Source organism: Rhea pennata, chromosome 10, assembly GCF_028389875.1.
Source record: "Rhea pennata isolate bPtePen1 chromosome 10, bPtePen1.pri, whole genome shotgun sequence".
In the NCBI taxonomy this organism is placed as follows: Eukaryota; Metazoa; Chordata; class Aves; order Rheiformes; family Rheidae; genus Rhea; species Rhea pennata.
Genome location: NC_084672.1, coordinates 18,226,451 through 18,253,507, shown reverse-complemented (window position 1 = coordinate 18,253,507; position 27,057 = coordinate 18,226,451). Strand labels below are relative to the sequence as shown.

At 37.0% G+C, this 27,057-nt stretch overlaps 1 protein-coding gene across 3 annotated transcripts in view; it reads left to right on the top strand.

Moving 5' to 3' along the window:
• The window catches only part of OTUD7A (OTU deubiquitinase 7A), a 149,883-nt gene extending 124,370 nt beyond the window's left edge, over window positions 1-25,513 (top strand). For all 3 annotated transcript variants that reach the window (XM_062583667.1, XM_062583668.1, XM_062583669.1), the window contains 5 exons: window positions 7,673-7,800; window positions 9,415-9,564; window positions 20,107-20,221; window positions 20,548-20,632; window positions 23,641-25,513. In XM_062583667.1, the coding sequence (XP_062439651.1) occupies window positions 7,673-7,800; window positions 9,415-9,564; window positions 20,107-20,221; window positions 20,548-20,632; window positions 23,641-25,071 (1,909 nt within the window). In that variant the 3' untranslated portion in view covers window positions 25,072-25,513. The remainder of the gene's footprint in view (window positions 1-7,672; window positions 7,801-9,414; window positions 9,565-20,106; window positions 20,222-20,547; window positions 20,633-23,640) is intronic.
• The last annotated feature ends 1,544 nt before the right edge of the window (window positions 25,514-27,057 follow it).

Genomic DNA, 27,057 nt, shown 5'->3' with positions numbered 1-27,057 from the left:
GAGACAAAATTCCAAGCCCATAATTCATATTGCAGACTGTCTTCAGTCAAGGATTTCAAAACCTGTTCTAGTGGTAGGTTGAATATCGTTGTTATTTCACTTCTTGGAAAGCAGCTGGGGCTGAAAGCTACAGGTCATGTGATGTCCTGGTAATAAGTTAAGACCGATTTTGAATGTGGATGGCATTTTTACTTAGTATTAACTGGGAGCCTCTAGACAGCTGTCTCATATTCTTGATAAAATTTACGCTGTCTTAGTGGTTTGAGAATGGGAAGAAGGGAGAGAAGGCTGTTGTGATCTTTCCATATGTCATTAGAGTTATATTTAAGGCAGCAAAAACTGAACAATTAAACAGGAAGCATCTTTCAAATGTATAGAATTTCTGAGTTTTCAAACTTGATTATGTATTCAGAATGTTTCAACATACAATCCAAACTATTGCAAAAAAAAACCTGAATTGCGGTTACTGGCAATCCTGTAAATCTAGGAACTGCAGGAAAAATATTCTTGCACATTCTCACATAAAAGAATCTAATTTGCTTAGTCACTTAAGGAAGACTTTACTAAAAACTGATGTTGTGCTCGCTGTCTGTTACAGGAGTGCTGTTCCTATTTAACTATTTTAGTGTAATTATAAGGGCACTGATAGAAAAAGGTTCAGTAAAGCAAAGTAGATCTTTTCTACGTTTGCTGAAGTGTATGATAAATATAGTATCTTTTTATCTGGCTTATTTTTCAATTATAAACTCTGCTGAAGCCTAATCTAACTTGGAAGTACTCATATTATTGTGATGGTCTAAATATGCTTGTTCCAGGAGCCCTTTTGATATGAAAACCTTAAATATCTTACAGGCTGAAGAAAAGGCATCAAGTTCAAGATACAGATGGGATCAGAATTATGTTAGCATTAAAATTAAATAATAGGACAGATATGGTGAATGTACTTTGCCTTACTTAACATGTTTCTCTTGAATTCTAGATATTTCATAATTGACAGATGTTTGCATCTCACATGCTACAAACAATGTTTTAAACAAAAGTATGCATTCCCACACAATTAAATACAGTATAACATTCAAATCAAAGTAGTAAAAACTGATTTAGGTCTTAAACCTTCTCTTTATGCCTTGGAAATTTCTTTTGATCATAGAGAAACAGGTATAAGAAGCCAGTGATATTTTTAAAGAAAAATAAATACAAGTAGGAACTTGAAACATTCGTATTCTGAATCTGCTGTAGTCAATGCAGTGTACCATTTTTTTCTTGGAAGAAAAAGAGGAGATTGTACCACCACTGTGTGGTTTCTGTGCTTGAGTGAAAGGTCATTGCTGAAGTACTGAGCAAGGGAAACACAGATAAATTCCTAAATCTATCTACAGCAGCAGTTTGTGCTTGCTAGTAAGCTGCAGCTTTGGCATATGGTGTTTGTATTTGGCGATCCCTAAGCAGGGAACAAAGAGGATTCAGAGGTGGAACGGTAACAGGTCCAGAGGTATGAATTCAGATGTCCTTCTGGTCTCGTGCTTTTACCAAGTTACCTGGTTGGAGAACCTGGTACAACTCCTGGTGTTTCAGTGCAGCTCCGCTGTCTGCAGACACTGATCTGCTTTGCTGGGAATACTGCCTGTGGCTCTCCCAGGCTCTGCATGAGTCTTGCTGTGGAAAAGCAGAATAGCTGCTATGAATCTGTTGGACAAACTGTGGGAGTCTGGAGTGTGTGCTTGGGAAAGAAAAACAAGGTTACCATAGAGAGCCACATAGAAGGAAATCCAAGGACGTGAAAACAGAGCATTTGCTCAGAGATTACAGGCAAAAGAGGAATAGACAGCAGATATCCAGGTGGAACAGCAGGATATGTCACTTGCTTTTTCAGACTTTTGAATTTTTTTTCTGTTATTACTAGCAGTAGTGTAAATTGAGTTTTCCTTAAGAGAGAGAAGATCTGTGGAGTGCTAAGTAAGTGTCCATCCTGTTCAGAACTGAGACAACGGCATTCCTGTAAGCTAGATTGAGATTTTTTTTTAACTTCTTGCTTTTTGTTAGTTTTTTCTTAAAATTAATATAAAATATTTAGTCAGTGTCCTGACTCAGCAGGATGCTGTAGTATAGAATTACATACTGTTATATTTGTGGATTTTATTATTTAAAACTTAACTTTACATGAACAGAGAGATTAATTTCCATTTTTTAAATTTTCTATCTTCAGAGTTAAATTGACAAAATGAACTTGGCCACATACTTGTGCTTAAATAAGGGACCTTGAAAAAAGTGGAATATGTGGGTAAAAGGATATGACAGGTTGATATGGATATTTGTTAATGATTTTATTTTTCATTCTTATTAACCTTTACAAAAATTCATAGTGAAAGCTTAGCAATGATACTGCAATACTGTAATATAGTCCAGATAAATTATGGGCAATGATGAAACAAAACTGAACACTGAAAATGAGAAATGAAAAGCAGATGTTTAATAGAAGGGAGGCATTTGAAATGTGTAAATGCAACAATTAATGTTGAATCAAGCAACTTGGTGATGTGATATTGAAGAATAGAGAAGCTCAGTTGAATTTCGGACTTCGTGTGCAGTCAGGCATGACATCAATTAACCAAAGGAATAAAGGTCCTTCTGATACAGCTGTATCTAGAATATGACTTTCATATCTAGAAACATCATTAATTAGGAATTAGAATAGTTAGAGGATTTAAGAAGAAAACTTCTAGAAAGAATAGAGTCTTGAAATACTTTATCAGAAAATAAAATCTTTGTATCATATTGCCTTACTAACAGCGTGATTCTTCTAACTTCCTTTTGGCTAAGAAATTGTTATTAGGGTGATGTAATTGACTGCAAATGTTAGAAAGTTGTCACAGCCAAGGATGGAGAAGAATTCAGTAAGGAATGTGAGAGGAAATTGTAAAAGGGAGAATTAAGTTTGAATATCAGGAAAAATATCCAGACAAGTTTAGGGAAGGGAAAAGGGGACCGGAGAAGCACAGGTGTCTCATTGTTTCAGCAGAGAATTTGTATCCTGCATCATCCTGTTGTTAATAACGTATATTCTGCTGTGCTGTTTCCTTGAGTACAAATGAAGAATTGAACCTTAGTTCTAGGGCAAGGCTGGATGCCATCCACGCTGTGGGACGATTACTGAATTTGGCCCACGTGTTTTAGAACAGTGCCCATACAGTTATATTAGGTTGTTATTTTTCACAAATCTCATATGATGAAAATTAATACTTAAATTACATGCAGCCATTTCTAGTTTGAGTCCGGTGTCTGTCACTGTCTAGAGATTGTTGTGTTTGACTTTCTTCTGGAAGGAAGTCACTGAGTGGGTCAAATATGAGCTGGTAGTGACTGAGGAATAAACTCTGTTGTTCTGGACACTGTCGACATAGCAAATGTGTTTTGGCATAGCTGTGGATGGAACATTTCATAATTTTTTTTGTTAGTGTCATTTTTTGTGTTTTATTTTTATAGCTTGTTCTCTTTTCAATCTGTTGTAAAATTCTTTCAAACGTTTATTTAAAATGTGGTTGAATTCAAAAGAAATATGGTCTGAAATAGTGACTCAAGTTTAGTTCAATTCTCCTTAAGTTTTAAGATGAAGTCATTTACTAACAATGGGTTTTGTGGTACTGTACTTGGCAGAGATATATTATTCTTTTAATGTCGAGATCACATTGTTACATGAACTTGAACTGTGTCTGTTGGTCTCTTCTGTGGCATGTCCACATCAAAGTCTTTATTTTGTAGCCTGTGACTTCCCAATCTCCTGTAACAAGTTAAAATAGCACTTATTTCCTTGGAATAAAATAATCAAAATGCATAACCACAAAGTTGGATAGAAGAATCTAACCGCAATAAATAATGATCTCCTCTCTGATAGAAAGAAGTCCTTGTTTTTGAGACATGCTATTTAATGGTAATTCATTCTAAGTCTATTTTAATAAAATATGTAATCCATAACCCTTGTTTGAAAAAAGAAATAAATGTTTAAAATACCTGTATCTGGTTTAACTAACCTAATCATGCACAAATAAAGGGATTTCTGACCTAGAAATCCATTTGACTTATGTTTGGCATATGTGTTGCTGAAAACTTTCAGATATCATTTGGCTTTTGTATGGTTTTTGTTTAGCATGTGACTAGAGTGTAGCTGTGCACGCAGAACACCAATAGTAGTAAATTAAGGATTCAAAAGCAGATTCTCATGATCCTAAGTCATTTCAGTTAACTAAAAGCACCTGTTACGGGTTCAGATAACTTTCTGTAAATTTCTAAACAATCACATTTTGTATTTTGCATTTCTTCAAAATGGAAAATGTTCTATAGAAACCTTTTTCATAGTTACAGTATTTATGAGCTACAAGACAAATATGTAAACTGTGGCAAATTTCCTATATTGAGTCACATATCCTGCACATGACAAGCTTACGACTTTTTTATTTTTGAACTCTTTTAACCATGTCCCACACTGGTAAATGGGGAAGTTCACTTTTTAATATGGTTTAGCTTTTTAGATCAGCTGTGTACATGAGTCTTATTGTTGCCTGATTATGCTATCTCTGTGTGCTAAGATCAGTGCATTAATCTATCTTTATCTGATTAGTACTACTAGTATTAAATCATTTTCATGACTTTTATGATAGAGCCTTTGTAGTTGATTCAGAATAATAATTAATACTGATCTCATCTCAGGAGAAATGTACGTGAATACGTGAGAAGATGAATATATGAGGATAGAAAAGGCCCTTGAAATATTGTCATGGAGGAGTAAACCTATCCATTTTGCACACAGATTTGTGAACGCAGGTCCTAAAAGATACGTCAGAAGTGGATGTCAGAAGTTCCTGCGTGCTCAGCAGTGGGAGGACAATCTCGGCCTTCCTTGGAGAGTGCACCTCGGTTGTGTTGCTCAACTTGATTTGTCACATCTTACAGAAACTGTGCGCTGTGCAGCTTACGTTTCTAAGTGGCATTCAGCTGTGAATGATCTTTACTTTTGTCTCCTTGCCACAACCCTGCCATTTTTCAGTCTTCTTCCCTGCAGCATATTTTTTTCTGTCTTCTCTTGTGACAGCGATATTACAGGCAAAGCTTTAAAATGTTCTAGTGACGTTAATGGACTGGAAAAATAGGAAAGGAATCAACAGAAACTTCAGAATTCTGTAAAATGCTTTTGAAGTTATAGAATGGCTCAGAAATGTTCAGCTAGAGAAGCAGAGAATTTAACAGAATTATTCTTGCAGTCTGGATGAATGAATTATCTGTTTCATAAATGATTGACTTCATAGGTTAGCTTTTCAAACATTTTGGGCATTCTCATTTCCTGGAATAGTGTGGCTCTGATCCAAAGCACACTGATGCTGATTGGAAGGCTTTTTTTTCCTTCTTAATTGAATTTTAAATCAGGTTTTCAGCGCTATTTTTTTTTGATGGAAAAGTACACCGTAGCATTTAGTGATCAGTAGTGTACCACTAGAAATTATAAGCATATATTCTTTAAGATAAATTTTCCATGTTCTTGCTTTCAGAAATGTTGAGTCACAAAACACATGTAACTTCATGTGCTTTGTAAGCTTTTCAGTAAAATAGAATTTAAAACAAACTTAGCAATTATGTGTGTCTAATCAGGTATGAATACATTGTTTTTGAAGTTTGATACATTGGGGAAAATAAGACTAAACGATTTTTTCAGGTGAATAAGATAGCACAGGTATCTCTTTTTAAAGACTCTGAGGACTTTAGTCCCTAAATTATATTTTAAGGAATTATCTGTCTTTATAAATGTGGTGGTTTAGTATTATTAATTTGTGCTGTTAAATTTGTATTCCTGACACTTGATGTTGTTGAGTACAGGTGTATGTGGCATAGATGAATCTGGCAGGTACTGGTATCCTGGGTGCTTTATAGCTCTGTAGTACTGACACGAAGAAATTACGAATCTCGCTCTATGTGCAGTACACATTTTTGACTTTCCTAGATATCTTATTTCTCTGTTCTTCTTGATAATGGTAGTTACATAATTTAACATGAGTTTTCACAGATATTCCTGTCACATTCAGATATATTCTTCTGTTTTAATAGACGTCCTGTCGTTCTGTTTTTCTCTCTTCTGTCATTCCTTGTGCCTTCCAGACATCAGATTATGAATAGAATAGAAACTGTCTGAAGATCATTCCAGATAGGACTGGGATGTCTCAGTCTCATGTTCTTATAACATATTCTATGTACTTGTCTCTGTCAAAATCTTTTAGTAGGAAGTTTATTCCTTTTGGCCAGCTCTGTAGGTTAGGATTTAGAACTAATTGTGGATGATTTTACAGAAAATACCATATTGTCAGCTGGGAAATATTATCAGTTAAATCCACTTTCTTGGATAGCTAGGTATTGAAAGGTATTCCCACATTTTTTTCCATATAAGTATTATGAATTTAATGTATTTTTTTCCAAGATGTCTGATAAATGTAAATGTGTCTAAAACAAGAAAGGGAGAAGACACTGACACGAGGAAGAATCTTCAAATGCTCAGCTCAGCATCCTTATTATATTTTATATTAGTTCTTAAATTCCTTCCAACAACAGCACTTCTCTTCCTTTGTCTTAAATTACTATTCATTATGAGGCTGGTTGAGCATTAACTCTATTTAGACTCGTGGAATATTTCTGAATAAAACCTGGAAAAAACTATTTAATGTACAGATGATATATTATCTTTATGTTTTTTGAGGTGCTCTGTATCTGCTCCAGCTTGATTGAAAAGAATGGAAGGACTCAAAATGCGCTGGATGAGGCGCATTAGAAGGTCAATGTAAAGAAAAGACTTGTATTCCTCTGTAGTGCTGTCCTACTCTTTGACTTTCATGTTCACTTGTTCAGATACTTACATCAATTCTTTTTGTCTTCTGAAACATAAAACTGTACTGGCAAAACTCCTTGGCCTTATCTCACCTCACTACATCAGCATTTAATTTCCTTTTGTATTCTGTAGAGAGAAAGGAGAACTTTCATCTCATCTTGGGGCAAATGCTTGAGATGAGAGGGATGATCCTATCTCCAGATATGCTGATTTTTTTTTTCGTTATCTATAAAGGTAGTCAAGGAGAAAGGCTCAGACTCCTGACTTTAGGTGTGTAAAACTAGGTGAAACTCGTGTCATTGTAAAAGCTCTTAAGAAAACGAGTCTCCAGCTCCTTACACATGTCCACCCCTACACCTTTAAAAATATAAAAATGATCAAAGAGAAGAAATTTTGCTTTCAACTTCATGGGTTAAACTCTTCCTCACAGTTCAGATTGACATGAAAGTTTTTTTACGTTGCCAAAGTAACTCGTATGTATTTTATTTAGAGAAACTGGAAAAATATGTACCTTTTTGTTGTAGGATCTCTGTGTTGCATGAAATGATGATTTTAGTGACAGAAGCAGCTATATGCTAAGAGCTTGCCTTTTTATTCCCATTAAGCTACCAGACAATATCAGAAGGTAATGATTTAGAATGCCTACTAAACAAGCTTGGAGTCTACAAGTGAAAACATTATCTCTGTTACTATAATTTTCTTTATTTCCAAAAATATATTACCCTTTCCTCCTTTTGGAACCTTGTTTAGGGAAGTAGCTGGCTGCGGTATATTGATTCACTAAAGCTTCAGTGCTCTGTCTTTCAGAGTTGATAATTCAGAAGATCCAGTGTATGAGAGCTTGGAAGAGTTCCATGTTTTTGTCTTAGCCCATATTTTGAGAAGACCGATTGTTGTAGTAGCAGATACAATGTTACGGGACTCAGGGGGAGAAGGTAAGAGCTTTTCATTGGAAATTTAATTTTAATAAATCTATTTTTATTGAATAAACAGTAACCTATCATAACTAAAAGTCACTGATGGAACATACTTAAGCATTTCTGAAGTTACTGCTGCCTTTTTCTGAAAAAGGGAGCAGAATGATACTAGGCCCATATTTGTTAGGTCAAAGTAAAAAATACAGGATAGTTCTGTGAATCTTACTGAAAGACACTGACAACCTGTTTACCTCAGATATTTACTATTAACATATTATTGAGTGAACTACAGAACACAACACATTTCTTATAGATTCCGTAATATTCGTTAAACAAATACCAGTACAGGTCTGAAATATTTTAGTATGTGAAGCACATTAGCTCTCAGTTGTGTAGAGTGTTGTAAATAAAATTATATGAAATACTGTGAATATTCGGATTCATTTTTAAAAATACTAAAATTCAGAGAATATGTAACTGTTTTCTTCAGATTACTGATTTCTGTTTACAAAGTTCTGATTTTGCTGTGTCCATTTCATTCCATCTCTGCTGATCATCTATCAGTGTTTGTGCTTCTTTTGTCATTAAACATATTTTCCCTTTAAAGTTTGTTGGAACAATGGATTTCAGAGGGTTTTGGGTCAACTTTTTCCGTTAGATAACTCAGTCAACAGTAGAGAATTTTTCAAAATCTACTTGTTATGATAACAGGAAAGATAAAGCACATTTTTCAATTTATATTGTAGAAATTCAATTTGGACCTCTGCAAAATAGCGAATTGCAAAAGATGCCATCAAATAAAATAGCTTATAGAGCAAATCATGTACTATAATGTGTTTCTAGAAAGCATTTCAATTATTTCGCATTTAAACCACTTCCTAAAAGCTTTTTGTATTCAGTCAGTTTATAAAAATTCAATGCAGGAAAGACAACAATTCATTTAAAAAGATAGTAAGTATGAATAATTTCTTGAGTTCTCATTGTTGTCTTTTTCTTTATATTTTTCATGTGTTCCCCACCCATGATGTAGTTTTAAAAACAGTCTAGTCTTATATTATGGGAGGGTCCAGTAATAATAGAATAATAATTAATAGTAGTATGGTTCCTGACTAAAGAAAAAACCTCTTTTACTTAACTTCCTCAAACTATTCCTATCCCAATTTCGTGCTCCTCCCCACAGCCATTTCTTTTTCTCCTAGACCCAATCTGATTTTGTTACAATAATCCCAGTGTTTTTTCCTCATGAGCAGAGTGTGCTGCCAAAAGAGCTGATGGAACTGATAATATATTTACTGCTGATTTTTGGAAAATATTCTTGTAACTAAAAGTATTCCAGGCAGGTACAGATCTACACACAGATCTTTTAAAAAGACTAATATCTTTATTAGTAAACAGTTAGAACAAGGGTAAATATCAGTGTAAGGCCAAAATGTTTTCATTCGTAGTTCATAATGTATTTACTGACCCTTTTATAATGAATTTTTACCTGCTCTTATGATTGTTTTCAACGTTGCATTCTCCTTTTCTACATTGCCTACTGATACCTCTAGGAGCACAATTCTTGCATATTTTAGATCCAACATTAATGTTCATTCTTTCACATAGCTAAAAAAATCCCATTTTTCTTTGTAGCATTTGCACCTATACCGTTTGGAGGAATTTATTTGCCACTTGAAGTTCTACCAAACAGATGTCATTGCTCACCTCTTGTCCTCGCCTACGATCAGGCACATTTCTCTGCTCTTGTTTCCATGGAACAAAAAGATCAACAGAGAGAACAAGGTATGCTATGAACATAGCATTTCAATGTTATGTATATATACATACATATTTTCATCAGCCTGTAAGTGTATTTACATCAGAAGGGAAACAATATCCACTAGGTTTTATGCTACGTTCTTAGGAGTGTAAATCTTACTGGTCTAATCACAACACTGGAAACCAAGAATGCTTCAGTTCTACACCTTGTGCTACCACAGGCTGTCTTTTTCATTTAAACCATTCATGGCAGCTCTACCTGTGAAAATAGGGGCAATCTTAGTTTCCTACTTTAATTTTGGGTTGCTGAAGGTGTTTGTTAATTAGGGTTAGTAAAGCATTTAGAAGATCAAGTCTGAGTAGATTATTACTGAAAACCCGTGTAATGGAAAATAACTCTTCTAATGTGTGTTAAATGCACTTTTTTCATTTAAAAATATTCACTTGAAATGTTTTGTCTCATCATCTTGATATTTTAGAATATATTAACACTTGAGTGTTCCTCTGCTAGACTAAACCTACAATCATATGTATCCAAGTTATTGCTAGTCCTCTAGTCCACAAGGAAGTGGCCCTAAATGAGATTTTGGCCATATAAATAGCTTTCTTATGAGAAGTGTTTGGTCACAGAATAGTGTTGCCAGGTTTTCAATGAAGACCTGATTTAGGAACAAAATAAGAAGAAATATCTCAGTTTGGGGGAAAAAAAGCGGGGGGGGGGGAACTCTAGCAATTTGTGGAATATCATGGTCATTCAACAGTTATTACAGTTATTGTGTATTTATGTATTTATGCTTTTAAAGATTGCTTCAGTACTCTCATGGCTTTTTTGTTATTAATGTGCAAGTTAGCTAGGCTAAGGATAACTTAGGCATGCCTACCTGAAATGTAGTCACATCTTTATCATATATTGTAAATATATCCAAAGAAATTGTTCCACCACCTCAAATTTCCATAATCAGCATTATGCCCAGTGTTGTTTGATTCCAGTGATGCTGTAGAGGAAACTCAAAATGATATTGCACTGACTGAGAATCAGGAGTCTGCAATGCCTAATATCAGGGCTGTAAATTTTATGTGCAAGAAATTTATGTAAAATTTATGTGCAAAACCTTCATTTCGTCCTTTTTCTTTTTTTTTTCTTTTTTTTTTTTTTTAATTACTCAGTGCTCCAAATATACTCATCTTACAGTGGTGCCATGTACCATTTTTCTCTTCAAGATTGCAGGCCAGATCCTGGCCCCAAATCCACATGCTTTGTGACCACCCATCTGTCACACAGAAACTGATCATCTTCCGTTTTTCCCTTTTTCCAGTGCTAGGTTTTTCTATGTACAGTACTTCCAGAGGTCTACAGAGCTGCCAAAGTTCTGAGGTAGAAATGCACTTTAGCTCCTCCCCCCCCCCCTTTTTTTGAAGTGAGTATGCTCAATGTGATAAAGAATTTCTCTCTCTAAATTAATATTTTCTTAGAGCACAAAAAATAAGAAAAATGTAGAACAATGTAACTTTTTATGAAGAGAATACCCAGGTCTGCTGGGTATGATGAGAGTAAAACGTTTGAAAGCAAATATTCTCTAAACATAGTGTGAAAGAACAGACACCTTTTGTTTTACTACTCTCCTTTTAGCCCACAAACCTTCTGGGATTCTTGGTGTGAATAAATTTTCCGTGGCTCGTGCAAGGTCCTTGGGAAAGTCCCTCCACTTCCATTACCTCCAGAGTCTGACAAGGGTTCTGTGTCCTTATACTGGCACCTTTTTTTCTCTCAGGGACTTTCTTGTGTTTGTGTGTTTTTCAAAAAATGTGTTGAATTATTTCTCTCAAGCTTCTATTCCATAGTTATCAGCAGGAAGAACATTTCTTTTAACTGGACATGGTCTGATATACAACTTCTGAGTTTGTGTATTCCAAATAAATACTGAATTTTTAATAACAACAGTAGGTTGCAAAGCATTAACAATGTTAAACGTTACTTGTTTATCAGAGGGTCTACTCTTAAGTGTCAAGCAAACAGGCAGTTTAGAGCAGTGACAGCCTTTGACAAATGAGTGAAGTGCCTCTTACCTTACAGATGGATTATGTATTTCACTTTCTTCGTTTGGAGAGGTTTTGGAACAACTTAAAAATTTTCAGACTCTGGCAACTGACTTTTTCAGCTTCCTTTGTGGATGTGATTGTAACTGCACAGAACTGTCTTCTCCCATTCTTTTGTCTTTTGATAATATCTTGTATGAAAGTCAGAAATAACCCAGTATAATTTCCAAACCACAAATGTGGCAAGTAGTTAAACCTTTTTTTATTTTTCCTATTACTTGAATGTGAAAGCTCCTGTATGTTGTTGCACAAAGATGACAAAATTCCAATCAGAGTCCCTTCCTTCACCCAATAAATTTGAAATTTTTTGAAGATGGTTTTCTTTCAGTCATGGCATAGACATAAAGGGCAACCGAAGAGTTTTTCCTTACTTTCTAAGTGTTAATGTGAAATATGCAACATAAATTTTACTTGCAGGAATTTAGATGATTACTCCTAACACTTCATTCATGAATTTGCCAGTTCAAAGTAAAGTAATGTTTCTTACAAAGACCAGTTTCCACTAATTTGATGAAAGTACTGCCTGTATTTCATATATCTATAATCTCATATCTCAAAGCACCAATTGATCTAAATAGTGCAACAAGAAAATAGGAAGCAAATGGTTACTATACCTGCGTGTTGTTTACTCCCCACAAAGTTCTCAGATCTCCTTAAGAAATATTAGTGGTTCGTTGATAGTGTCTACTGAATGTTAAGGGAATGGGGGGTGGTTAGTTTATATTAATGATTTGTGATTTGTTAACACTACTTACTGCTGTAATTATTTGATTTTCATTTTTTTGAAAGCTTTATGGTTGTATTTATTTGTTGGTAATAATTTAGCAAACCAGATAGCCACACCAAATCACACTTCTAAACTAGTATTTGGGCCTGGGCCTGGCAAGAACATGTATACATAAATATACCTACATATTTTTATACATATATAGTTTATATATAAGCATATATATAATCATATATACGAAAGTGTCAAATAAAAGTTTTAATGTAAAACTTTAGTCATAATTTTTTTAAAAAAATTTCTAGATTAAACTGTCAGGTTGTTATCACTGCTACTTTGCTAGAAAAGTGTATCCTTTCTAAATTTCTCTTCTGTCTTACTTAGCTCTGCTGCATTGATTCTATATATATTTGCCACTACTCTCACTTTTGCTAATTCTCCAAAATAAGCACTCCAGTAGACGGCTGCATCTCATTGATTAGTGTAATCAGCTCTGTGTTAGCTCTACTGAATATGTATTAGCTTAAAGGGAGACCTGCTTTGACCCATGTCATTTCATTCCTTCTCTCTTTGTTCCTCCCTTTCCAAGTACCTCATGCACATACAGAGCAGTGACAAACACTGACAGAATTTAGAGGTATCTGTGACCTTTTCAATTTAACCTCCCCTTCCCCCCCCCCCCAAAAAAAAAAACATTAACCAACCCCCCCCCAACATCATTAACATGTGCAATTAAAAAAAAAAAGTAGCATGGAAAAAGCCTAGAAAATCCAAAATCAGAGGAACTATTTATAGTTTTAGGCAATTAAAAACAGATTATTTAGTCGTTCCTAAGTATTATACTTTAAACTTTATACCATCCAACCTACCATGAGATTCTGGCATTATGATGCTGTCACAGAATCACAGAATGGTTGAGGTTGGAAGGGACCTCTGGAGATCATCTAGTCCAACCCTCCGCTCAAGTTGCATAGAATCACAGTGCTCAGGAGCACATTGCATAGAATCACATCCAGGCGGTTTTGAATATTCCCAGAGAAGGAAACGGGGCAACCTGTTCCAGTGCTCTGTCACTCTCACAGTAAAGAAATTTTAACTGATGTTCAGGTGGAACTTCCTGTGTTTCAGTTTGTGCCCATTGCCTCTTGTCTTGTCACTGGGCATCACTGAAAAGAGTCTGGCCCCCATCCACCTTACACCCTCCCTTCAGATACTTTTACAGGTTGATAAGATGCCCTCTCAGTCTTCTCTTCCCCAGGCTGAACAGGCCCAGCTCTCTCAGCCTTTCCTCATGGGAAAGATGCTCCAGTCTCTTAATTACCTTTGTAGCCCTTTGCTGGACTCTCTCCAGTAGCTCCATATCTCCCTTGTACTGGGGAGCCCGGAGCTGGTTGCAGTACTCGAGATGTGGCCTCACCAGGGCTGAGCAGAGGGGGAGCAATGTTAAACGAGCCTGTACTGGTGCGTGGGGTTATTCCTGTCTGGGTGCAGGACCTTGCAGTTGCCTTTGTTGAACTTTATGAGGTTCCTCTCTAGCCTGTCCAGGCCTCTCTGAATGGCAGCACAGCCCTCAGGTGTATCAGCCCTGATTTCATGAAGTTCAAAGCTAGAAAACATGTCATGAGAGGTAGAACTCAAATGAATGTAAGTCTGTCTTTTCTCCTATTGCAGTAAAGGGAAAACTGTTTTGCCAAAAACGTGGTGATACTTCAAGAAAAATTGAGTCAAGAAAAGTTTTGCAAATAGGCATAAGTCCTCCCTATTTTTCCACCTATTGAAATCACAGAGGTGGTTTAGACCCCTAATGAATTCATATACTTGTGAGGTAAACACTGAAATGAGTACTGGTTATTGGGATCTCCCAAGTGAAGTTCATTTAGTCCTCCTCCATAGAGAATGGTTTAGAGGCAACTAAATATTCTCTATTTAATTTCATAACCCTATGTCTATTTTGTCTGATTTTGAATGAATTAGGCTTTTTCCATGCTTTCAAAACAGTAAGCATGCTGCAGCTATGCAAAGCTGTCACTAGAGAAAGATGTTCATTAAAATGATGATAAAGAGGAAAGAAATTATTGAACAATAGAAGTTTTGTAGATGTCTTTGAGCAAGAATTTGACATCGAGTAAGTCATCCTTCTTGATAGGAATTGAGATTTTTTGGATGAGGTTGTGTAAGATGGGCTCTACAGGGGATTGCATGTGGCATTGCCAAGCTTGGTGAAGATGGGACTGAATTGGAACACAGAAATGCAAAAAGGTTAATCTAAATGTCAGACATCCAATGGGAAAATCAGTCCTATCAAACTATTTAGCCTTCAGCGGAACATAGCTGTTTCAGGGATTTGCAGGTAGATGGTTGGCAGTCAGTTTGGTCTTTGCATTATGTATAATGAGACATAGCAGATGCTTTCTAGCCCTCAAAAATGCATGGAAAACACTTTTCACATAGGAACCATTTCCTAAACAGTACACTCAAATATGATTGGAGCACCCTGTTACAAATGAAAGCCTGCAAAATAAATTCATACCATTTTCATGAAATAATATATTGAATGAAGACAGGAGTTTTGAATAGCCCCTTAAGGATACTGTTTCACAGTTGATGATCGTAGCAGGTATCTTGCATCCAGGGCTGTAGTGTCAACATGCTGCATTAGTAACTCCTGCTATACATATATGTTGTACAAATGGTGGAGCTGCTGTCTGGTTGTTGGACATACCTCCATCTGTTTAGTCTTCATCTTTTGTGGTTCCAAATTCTGTTGGTGGTGAAGCAAAATGATATCTGAAGTAGGCAGAGTCTGTTTCTTCCTTGCTAACCACTGGGACCACGGTAATATCAATAGGGTGAGAGCGGTATCTTTTTTTTCTAAACCAGGCCTTTCTGTCTTTTTGCAATACTTGATTATCACAGGTCTTACAAGAACTGATGTGTCCAAATAATAAATAAAACTTAACTCTCTGATTGTGATATTGTAATAACTGTTGCAGACAGGGTAACTCTGCCCCTTATCAAATATTTTGCTGTTATAGCATCCCCTAAGTGATATGTTTGCCAAAAAAATAGCAAATGCTACTGTTCAGCTACTCATCCTGTCTCTCAGCATGTGTTACTGCATTCAGTGATACATGTGGATGCCACCTACTGAAATATCTCTAATGCTGCAACCCATATGTTCCTGTTGCTTTCATGCTGACAGGAAATTTTGATCTTGATAACAAGGTCACATATTTGATTTCTCCAACAAGTGCTAGCAGTAATGTTAGATATTCTTCGTGTGGCTAGACAGTCTAGGCTAATCCTAGAATTGTAGTCACTCAGGAAGGGTACTAGGACAGAGAAAGCTAACAAAGATTCAGCAAGTCATCAATAACATTAAATATTGGCTTTGTTTATATATGAATTCAGCCAAGTTAATTACAAGGGCATTTGAATCAAAATAGTGTTTATTTTGTATGATCTGATTTTAAGTGTTACTGCTATTCCAAAGGGGACTTGAATACACAGCCTCCAATTCTGTGGAGCAGCAAAGAGCACTTGTCATAAATCTGGGATGTAGGGAATGCTTTACCTGTCAACTGCCAAACTGATTGCTGTTAGAGACTGCAGCAGTCTAACAGCTGCATTGTGCACAGTGCAGCATTACTGTTGTCCTTCAAATGATAAGAAATAGCTTGGCACAGGGATGCCTTGTTTGTTTGTTTATTTTACCTTGTTTCCTATGTTGGCAGCTGGGTCATAGAGGAAGGGAGAGCCACAAATTTCCAAGGGTCAGAAAACAATGACACAGGTGCCACAGGCTGTGTGTGGCCAGATTTTGAATTGTCAGAATGAAGCTGTGAGCTTGGAGCCACCACTTCTTAAAAGAGCATTTCTGACAGCCAGGTTATTCGTTACTTAGCCATACTGTTTATGAGGGAGACTTTATGTTACCAGATGTTGGGAGCCGCATCTGAAGCTGTCGGCACTACTCGCACACACATATATGTGATGTTGAGAAGCCGTCTTGGGGAGGAGGTGGTATATCTTCTATTTGTAAAATGTGGGTGGTCAGGTAAGTGCTGATGAGAATGTTTGAAGTTGCACTTTGGCATGAAGTCATATAGCAGATCGTTTTGAGCACTGTTAGTAATGTAACATCCTGTTATCTAAAGAGGATTTCAAGCGCATTTTGACATGTCTTCTGGTTACTCACTTTACCTAGCTCATAGCTGGCTTTAGTGATGCTCTAAGTGTCACTGAATGCTCTCTTGTTTTGAAATCTACAGCATTGAATTAGAAACTTGTCAATGCTATTGTCTTCATTCATGATATTTATGCAGGTGTTTTTTAATCTTTGTTCACGTACTAAGGAAAATAAAGAGTAGTTCTTAACCATCCCTGAGACTGTTTCATGGAAGTTAGAGCTTCCCACACTCCTGTGCTTGTCAACCAGTCAGCAGTGAAATGGCTCCCTGTAGACAGTCTGCAGTAACAAGTGAGAGGTGTGTGACAGTGGTTTTTAATAGCAGTATGTCAGCAGCTGTGTCATCATTTTATTTGATTAGTGTCTGGAGAAATAGCTAAACTGTTGTGCTTTATATAAGATTAATAAGGATGCTTTTGGCATGAGGATAAATACTAGGAAAAGCTGTGACTTCACAGCATGGAGGGCAAAATACCCAACTGAGGAATGGAGCAAAAGTCCCAACTGTGTGTTTTAAAACTGACGTGGACAAAATAGCTACTGTTTTGATGTATGCCCACTGTTAGTGTTAGGACTTCAAGACTGTGTTTGAATCAGTGGTGTTTCAGCTAGAAAGCATCCAAAATCAAGTTTAACTACAATAATGCAGCAAATTTGCAAAATCTTTGATTTAGCTGGGCACAGGAAGATTTTATAATCTGTCAGATTTGCTTTAAAAATGAATGTGATGGATCTTGCTTGAAGTCCTGACCATCAAAATACTTTGCCTGTTAGGAATGTGGGGAAATCCCATTTAAAAAAAGAAACACCATTATTGAATGGAATTCCCTGAGAGAGAAGAAATCTCTTGCAGCAAAGGTAAAAATTTTAAAATTCAATGAGTTTTAGCAGCTATCTATTTCATGAAGAATATAATAGCGCTCATACCAACCTCAAACTATCCATAACAGTGAGCCTAGTGTTTTACATTCAACTCAGAGCCTAAAAAAAATAAGTTAACAGACATTGTGCAAAAATGGAGGCAGTACAGTCATACGGTGATAAGTAAGGCTACAAAGATGATCAGAGGGTTGGAGCATCTACCCTACAAGGAACGGCTGTGAGAGCTGGGCCTCTTCAGCCTGGGGAAGAGAAGACTGAGGGGGGACCTCCCCTGAAGGGAGGGTGTCAAGGGAACGGGGACAAGCTCTTTTCAGTTGTCCCGTGTGACAGGACAAGAGGCAATGGGCAGAAACTGAAGCACAGGAAGTTTTGTCTGAACGTGAGGGGGAATTTCTTCCCCGTGAGAGTGACAGAGCACTGGAGCAGGTTGCCCAGAGAGGTTGTGGAGTCTCCTTCTCTGGAGATCTTGAAGGCCTGCCTGGATGCAACCCTGTCTAACATGCTCTAGATGACCCCGCTAAAATTGTTTATGAAAAGCAATTGCTTATTGAATTAAATGAAAACTAGTTAGTCTCAAGTCATTCTTAAAAACACAAAGAAATGCAAATTTACGTTCTGAGTTTTTTATCCCAAAGAATGAGATATGCCTCTGTGGTAGTTTTTAGGTCCAGGCTTCCCAGCATCGCCTGCTTCAGGGATCACATCCCCAGTTCTCTGCCAGTCTGTAGCTGTAAGAGAGGGCAGCATGCTACCAGAAGTGTGACTGCTCTGTTGTAAACTTTTAATGCAGTTCTTGTCTAAGGTGCTTTCTTCTTTTAAACAGTTGATATATTGCATTGTGAGGCCTTTTGTAAATCCAGTCAGTACCTACTATCTGCTTAATTAAGTTAATTGGCAGAATATGGATGTTAGTGAGTTTTCCTTTGAAAATAGGATCAGTTAATTGTGTTCTTAGTTATTCTATCACAGCATCTTGTTGATATAATTTCACTGAATTCAGCAAGGTGAACCCTCAGATTATGTCAATGAGTGTGATAAGAAGTATATTCACTTGCCACTTCTGCTGTACCTTTCTTAAGTTCTTGCACTTTGTCAACTTGTTTTACAGTGTATTTTGAATTGTAGAGTTGGACAACTCTGTGCTGATTATTCCCACTGAGTTTCTTCAAGGAGCTAAATTCTCTTAAAATATTCATTTCCATACTTTCGTCTTAAAGCAGTATCTGGAGCTAAAGTTGATTAATCTCCAGCTGTTCTATACTTTATTTGCAGTTAACATGGCAAAAATATTTGAGGAATTACTCGTTGTAAGCAGTAGGGGGCAACATTTCCATGAAATTTGTAGTGTTTTGACTTTATTTCTAACCTGCAGAGCAGAAAATGAAAAATGATTTTTTTTTTTGCAGTTGTTGTCAAGCTGTCTGAACCAAATACTGACTTTACCACATTAAAAATGCGGATTTTATTTCTTCTGTTCTGCTCAGTGAGACAGAATGTTTAACTATAAATGCTGTAACTTTGAGCTGACAGCATGTTTTCTGCTGTGCCTTTTTGTTGACAACATATGCTTTCTGAACTGCAGAAAATATTTTAAACAATATATATCCAATAAATGCAATAAACTTTCAATAATCCACTGCTGTACTGTTAGGTGGTTTATCCAGGTTTCTTTGTCCTTTGGCTTTGTTGAAATGAATACTTAGGCTAAGTCATTAAGGTTTCTTATACAGAAAATTTAATTCCTTGATTGGTTGTCAGAGGTTCAGCAATGACCTGCACAATTCTGAGAATCCCACCAGTCACTCAGCAACTTTAACTTTTGTTTTCTAATGAAATAGAAGCAAATTGCTGACTTTAATTAAGTTTACTGTGCTTTTCTCATTAGCTTATTGATGGTGATGAATGATAGCTGCTTTTTTTAAAAAATGTGGCACAGTGCAGGGTGTGCATATAAAGCAGAGGCATTAAGATATGTGTCAGAAAGCAAAGCCCCAGCAGAGAGGAGAGAGGACAGAAGAGCAAGAAGCAGCTACACAGTAATGCTGGAATGTGACAACAGTAATGGTCTTTCCTTCAGACTCAAGACAGTCTTTAAACTGACCTCTTAACCCATATATATGATGATCTTGGCTTCTCAGTTACGTTAATTCACAGTTTGAGTCTAAAATCCCCATAATTGCTTCATTTCTTAATACTGTTATCAATATATTTTTATTTATTTGACTGCAGAAAACGAAAAGGAGTGAAAGGGAGTTACACTAACCCAAAAAGGCAAAAAAGAAAAAAATATATTGCGCACATCTGTGTCAAAGACAGGAAGGAATCTTTCAACATTCTAATGCTTTCTGCTGTTCTAATATTCTGTCTCCTGGAAATTTTTTTTGTGTGTTACAAAATGGTAGTGTTCTCTTAGAGGTCTCCCTTCCTCCACTGTGACTGTCTCACACTAGAAGCCATCAGTGCATTCCCCTCTCCCTCTCCTTCTCTTCTCTCACACATCAAAATAGGGAAGTGGTGTAAATCATTTGTGGTGCTCTGATTAAAGGGTAAGACATTCTGCAGCACAGTTTGCTTCCGGCATTTTTTCTTTAGCCAGGTATTTTTTTTTAACTGTTTTTCACAGCTAAATCTTTTTGTTTTTGTTTTTTGTCTCCTTGTTTCTTCTCTGCTTCAGCGGTGATCCCCTTGACTGACTCTGAACACAAGCTGCTGCCTTTGCACTTTGCAGTCGATCCTGGGAAAGACTGGGAGTGGGGAAAAGATGACAACGATAACACCAGACTGGCCAAGTAAGACCTTTCTGTAACTTCAGTATTAAGCAGTAAAGTGTCTTGAGCCATACTTGATCTAAGTCTTGGGACATCTGCTAACAGTGAGAGCTTTGTTCATGTTTCCTTGTCACATAGGAAGCGCAAAGATCTTGCCTTTCTCTGGCAATCTTTGCCTTCAAAGATTGAGTGCATCTTTGAAGAGACGGGTAGGTCTCCAGCCCACAATTGTAACTCAGGCTGCTGTTAAGCTCAGTGGTATAGCCTCTCCCTGTTAAGAAGTATTGTTTTTTCTTTCAAGGTGTTTTTAATTGTTTGTTCCTCCTTTTTTTTTATTTCATCCTCAGTTTGATTCTGTCTCTTGAGGCAAAGCTTAACCTTCTGCACAGCTATATGAATGTAACGTGGATACGCATACCATCTGAAACACGGGTAAGGTAAACTTCCCCCTTGGACTAAACAAGATGAGCAACACAAGCCGCACCAAGGTGTTGTACAGGGTAGGCTGCCTGGTCTGGCTAGCTGCCTGGAGCCACACAAGTGTGCTGCCAGCAGAGAGACAAGTCCCTCATGGCTCATTGCCATTGCAGTCAGGCTTATAAATTTTCTAGTTATGAGCTTTAAAAACACAACTGCTCTATATTTTTTTGCAATTCATACTCTATTCTGAAATGTATTTTCTAGTCTAATCTTTCTGTTACTTATTTCAGTGCTCCCTGTAGTTTAGAAAAACCTTAAAATAGACCTTTACTCACCACTGTTTTCTCAGAACTTTGGCTTGCTCTCCTAATAAATTGGTTAGGTCACCAATTCCAAGTCCTTTCTTTTTTTATGAGAATATATTTGGACCCCTGGATGACTCTTAGTTCAGAGAGCAGCTGACAAAAGGCCACAGACTGCCACTGAACTGGATCCTGCTTCTTTGGGAAAGCTATTTCAGAACCATGCCCAGCTGGCATCTCATCAGCTAGAAGTTTCTTTGCAAATTACACTGAAGAGATTGAGGGGTTAGTCTGGAGGCAAAAGGTTGCTAGGAGAGGATGGAGGTGATTCAGGCAGCTTTCATAGATGGGATTTGAAAGGAGGAATGAAACACAACGGGAAAAGGAGTTTAAGAAGCAGAAAGAGGAAGAAAAAAATCTATTTTCTTTAGTTTCACCCTAAAGGGTTAGCTACCACAGCAGAAGAGGCAGAATGATCCTGTATTTGTAAGCTGTGAGCCTGAAAACTAGTGTGACCTGAGCTGCCTTTCCCTGCTCAGACTTCCCGCACAAGTACGGTCAGGTCACTTCAGCACTCCTTCCCTTCTCTGCCAAGTGGGCACCAGCTCTGCTCACAACAGGGTGACAGGGTGCACAGGACTCCAGAGACAGAGGCTGTTTAAGTACCCAGGGGAGGCAGACATGCAAACACATTTCTGCAGCAGAAATACATACACCTGCGGAGTTCTTTGAGTCTGAATCATTACAGTTAGTTAAATATTTCATATTATCTTTACCAAATTGTGGATTCATAGTGCCTGAATACATTCATATTAGCCATTGCAGCATATGGGTAGACTCAAACTTTTCATCATTGCACCGAATTGGCCTCCTTTATTAGAAAGAAGTTCTGGACTATGTTTTAAACATTGCTTTAAAAAGCCAAAAAACCCAGCAATAATAAATAAGTTTTATTGATTGCTACTGTTCATAGATGAAATGAGTTTCCAGGTTTGATTTTGTTCTAGTCCTGCAGCAGAGATATTTTACAGTTCAGTGTGATTTGCAACATCCAGAATAACTAAGTGTTTCCAATCATTGACAAGATGCATTAGGATTCTCTCCATCACTTAACTCTTTTGTCACAATCCTCTCTAGTGCTTTTATTGTCTCAGTACCACTACCCATTCAAATAAATTAAAGATGCCGATACTGCTGCCTCCTGAGAAGGAAGGATTGATGTAATATAATGTAATATTAACCACTAGGTATGATTGGGATTAGATACAGTTTACTTGTTTGCTCCCTCTGCTAAGTTCTAAACGGATGAGTTACATACAGAATTATCAAGATATTCAAAAGCAGAAAACAACTAACAAATATTTTTTAAGGTCAAAAATTTTCTTGGAGATTGCTATTCTTACACACTCACAACTTCTTTGTTCAGGTAAAATATGTATAGTTGATAGCTGTTAAAGGTATCATCTTCATATGTATGTATATATTTCACAAAACTTTCAGGGTGCCTAATGGACTGATGAAATAGAAATTCTTCTACATTTGCACCTGTATTTCTAATACCATTATGGTTGTAATGAATTTGCAGATCAAAATCAGAGGTCAAATACCAGCTTCTCTGAGAAAGAAACATCTTTTCTACTTCTTTTAGGTCAGGCTACCAAGTTTAAATTCTTCCCTGGCCTTGCAGGATCCTAACTCCACTCCTACAGTTGCAGAAAACTTTCTTGCATTCAACTTCATCTGTGAAATTTCACAGATTTGGTAAACAGGCAAAGTCTGAGAGAAATTGCCAAGTTTTGCTAAGCATCAGTAGAGCATTTCAAATTAGAACTGACTGTAAACTGATGCAGTCATGCAAAACTGCCACTGAGAAACAGCTTTGGTGTGAAGTCTGTTTTGCAAGACTACTCAATGAACAGAGCCAAATCTTACAGTGTGCTAGGATTCTTTTGCTTACATTTTCAAGGAAGATGCTTTGTGACCTTACATAAAATAAAAGTTGGAGCTCAGAATTTTGATGTCAGTTTTATCTACCCTTTATTTCTGATAACAATAAATTTGCATCATTATATTCCTCAACTCACTCTGTGATAGATATTCAATATTTCAGGCAAGATGTTTAGCTCTGATGTGTTATAACTTTGATTTTTATGCACTGGAGAACGCAGATAATGAAGAGATTAAATAAGCTGTTTTGTGAACATCATAACTTTTGAAAGATTACTACGTACAGATTTGTGTTCTGCATCCTCCTAGCACCTTCCAGTAGAACATCATTTCCCTTCCATCACAATAACAGCACTTTCTTTCCATGCTCTCTGTCCACCCCCTGGCTTGTTTTGTGGCCGTTTCCAAGTGAACGGCCAGTCGGCTAGTCAGTACAACCATCGAGCTCATGCTGCGGCCTCCCCCTCAACAGGAGTACAAACATGGGACTCTACGTTTTTCAGACACTGATTTTTTGAGTGCCCATATGACCTCTGCTCTGCAAGTGGGCTTGAGATGAGCCAAAAGCTACTGTAGGAAGAAAAAAGGAAGTACATATCCCAGCCAATTAAGCTTTATCTTGTGAAGAAACCAGTCTAAAATGTCAGCATAAAAATTAAAAAGTATGCATAAAATCAATGTCAAAATCTACATTAGATTTATTTACTTGCACCAAGTCCTTGTGTGAAACTGGCTTTGCTGTATCTAATTATAACTAATTTTCCATAACAGGCCCCTTTGGCTCAACCAGAGTCCCCTACAGCTTCAACAGGGGAAGATGTTCAGTCTCTGGCTGACTCTATGGACTCAGACCGAGAATCCATCTGTAGTAATTCCAATGGCAATAATGGCAAAAACAGCAAAGAAAAAGAGAAAGACAAACAGAGGAAAGATAAAGACAAAAACAGGACGGATTCAGTTGCCAATAAAATTGGAAGCCTCAGTAAAACCCTGGGAATTAAGCTGAAAAAGAATATGGGTGGTCTTGGAGGCCTGGTGCATGGCAAAATGAGCAGAGCTAATTCAGGGAATGGAAAAAATGGTGATGCTGTAGAGAAAGTCAAAGAGAAGAAGTCTAAGTCTCGAAAAGGGAGCAAAGAGGAGACTGGACAATCTGCAAGCAGTCCTCCATCTGAAAAGACCACACCATCTCCTACTGAAAAAGCTGACAACTCACCCATTGAAAAGATGAACATTAAATCCTTCTCTGACAAGCAGCCTGACCCATGGAAGTACAGCACTGATGTGAAACTCAGCCTGAATATTTTGAGAGCTGCCATGCAAGGTGAACGCAAGTTTATTTTTGCTGGCCTTCTTTTGACCAGCCATAGGCATCAGTTCCATGAGGAGATGATAGGCTATTACCTGACCAGCGCACAAGAGCGTTTCAATGCAGAGCAGGAACAGAAGAGAAAGGATGCTGAGAAAAAGGCTGTACTGAATGGGTCATCTGGTAGGAAACTGGAGCAAGAAGCATATTCAAAAGAGAAGTTAGAAACATCTCCTCAGGATAGGGCATCACCAGTCTTGCCTCAAAGCCATACAACTCAGCTGGTTTTAAAATTTAAGGATCGCACTAGTCCCACTCCAGGGTCATTTTCTTCACCTAGTAATGGTGCTAAGAAAAGTGGACCCATTCCGGTATCTGCCCACTATAGCCATACACCACCTGTTCAAAGGCAAAGTGTCATCCATTTGCATGATGTCAACTCCAAGCCATCGAGCTTCCAAGATGATACCTATAAGCCAGTGGTTGGCACCTTAAAAACCTGTGCCACCTATCCCCAACAAAACAGATCACTGTCTTCACAGAGCTATAGCCCAGCCCGAATATCTGGTATCCGTACAGTGAACACGGTAGAATCACTGAGCTATGCTATGCCTACTGAACACAAGTCTCAGACATATACAAATGGGTTCAATACTGGCGATATTAGAGACAGCTTAGAATATGTTGATGACGATGCTCCTCAAACCTGGTTGAACAATGATAAAAATCAAGGCAGAAGCACAGTTTGCCCAATATATTCCATCCAGCAGAACCGCTGTAAGAAGGAGAACTGTTCCTTTTACGGTCGTCCTGAGACTGAAAATTACTGTTCATACTGCTACAAAGAAGAGTTGAAGCGCCGGGAGAGAGAAAGCAAGGGACACAGGCATTGAGGATTCTTCTGTGACTACTTAGTTTCATCGTTTTCTTACTTACAAAGTAAACAGTGTTGAATTGCAGTAGAAGGAACCCTTAAAAGAAGAAAAAAGCATTAATGAGTGAAGAGTGTCCAGCTTTTCACTTTTCTGGGGTGATGAGGAGATAATAGGATTAATTTATCATAAAAATTTGTTGTTTTCCATTTTGTCAGTGTCTTTTTTACATATACTGGTAAGCTGAAGGGTTATCTACTCCTTTGTCAGTGCTGTGTATATGTTTGGTCAAAAATTTACTAATGGTGCCTGAATTTACACTGACATCACTCAGGTAGTAAAATGATAGGGGAAAGCATAATACTGGAGATGTGGTGTTGCAGTGGGGTAGTGTCTGCCTTGTAGACATCTGAAATTATATAGCTATTATAAGAGTATTTTTTCTTCAGTAAAAAATAAATTTTTCTTAGCCCCCCTTCCTTTTTTTAGAAGGGTAGTGATTTTGCATATTGCACATTCTTAACATAGCAGCATACTGCATTACTATTGTTTGTACTTACTTTAATCTGAAATGCAATGACTTCAGGAAAATGGGAGTGAAGGTCTGAATTCATGAGGTCTGTAGTTCTTCTTAATTGTGAGTTCTTATCAGTTATTTCTACGTTTCAATAAAAAGGTAGAGATGAGCCGTTCTTCTTTGTTCTGAATTTTAAAACAGGTTTTATGAAAAATATATTATGGCTTGCAAGACTTCATGTCTGAAAACCCCTATGTAACACAGTTTTGGGCACCTGAATTTCAGGTAGCATTTTCATTGCTGTTAAAATGGAGAAAAACATTAAAATCATCTTTTTTTTTTTTTTTTTTTTTTTTTTAGATTTGCAACATTTGATTATCAGCTAGGAAATTTAGGATCAGTTTGGAGCTGAATGAACTGTTCATCAAAACAAATGTATTACATCAATGAATCCTCTTAGTCATTGCCTGGATTTAATCATTATTTATTACTGGGCAATAGCTATTGCAAAGGTAATTACTTCTAAGCTTTGCTTGAGGACTGTTGGTTCCACCTATTTCTGTGTCTTCTCCTAGAGTGGCTTGCGTGCCCACCAAGAGGTTGCAAGGTGGCTATAAAATACCTCTAGTATGAGTGCTACTGCTAGCACAGATTTCTATGAGTTTTGTTATCCATGTAGTTGCATGAAAGTATATGCAATACTTTCAAAAATAACTGTGCTCATAGAAACATTTCTGTAAAGCAAATACCAGAAATGTTGTTAAAGCAGATGTATGAGATTAGCAGGTTTCTTAAATATAGAATTTGTATTTTTTACACCTCTTAGCCATCAACCAGCATAATGTAATAAGAATAGATTTTTAGTGTTGTTACATTTGTAGTTAATGGTCATTTACTTTCTATGTACATTTTTGAAAAAGGGTTCATTCTCCACAAATAGATAAAGTACTGCCTTCAAGACTTCTTACTGTCTGGAACACAACATAAATGATTTCTGTTCCATCATGTTCACTATGGAATAGTGAACTTTTCTGGCCTGCACAAAATAGAGTCTGATTCTCTTCTGCCATTTCTTAACATGTGTGGCATCATTTGACTTGAGTACAGTTAATCCTAGTTAACCTTAAAGCCAAGTACAAAATAGTCGGTGAAACAAGATACACTCATGCAGATGTGTGCTAATTTTCAGGAAAATCACATAAGCATTTGCTAATGTCCCACTGAAATTTGTGGAACTGAACACATGCTTAAAGTTGCCCATGTGTTTAGGTTTTCTGCTGAATGGAATATTAAAAGAATAGTTTCAAAATAAGTCCCACTATCTAGCCCAAGAAAGTCATGGTCTTTGCCATGTTAGCTGTTTCATGAATCCAGACCTGTACTTCGTATTTCTTGCAGTATATTGAGCATACAGTGAATTTTGCATTCATTCATAAAAGGGAAATACTGGCAAGCTTAATGAGAAGTTAAAACTCCATATAACTTCTGTC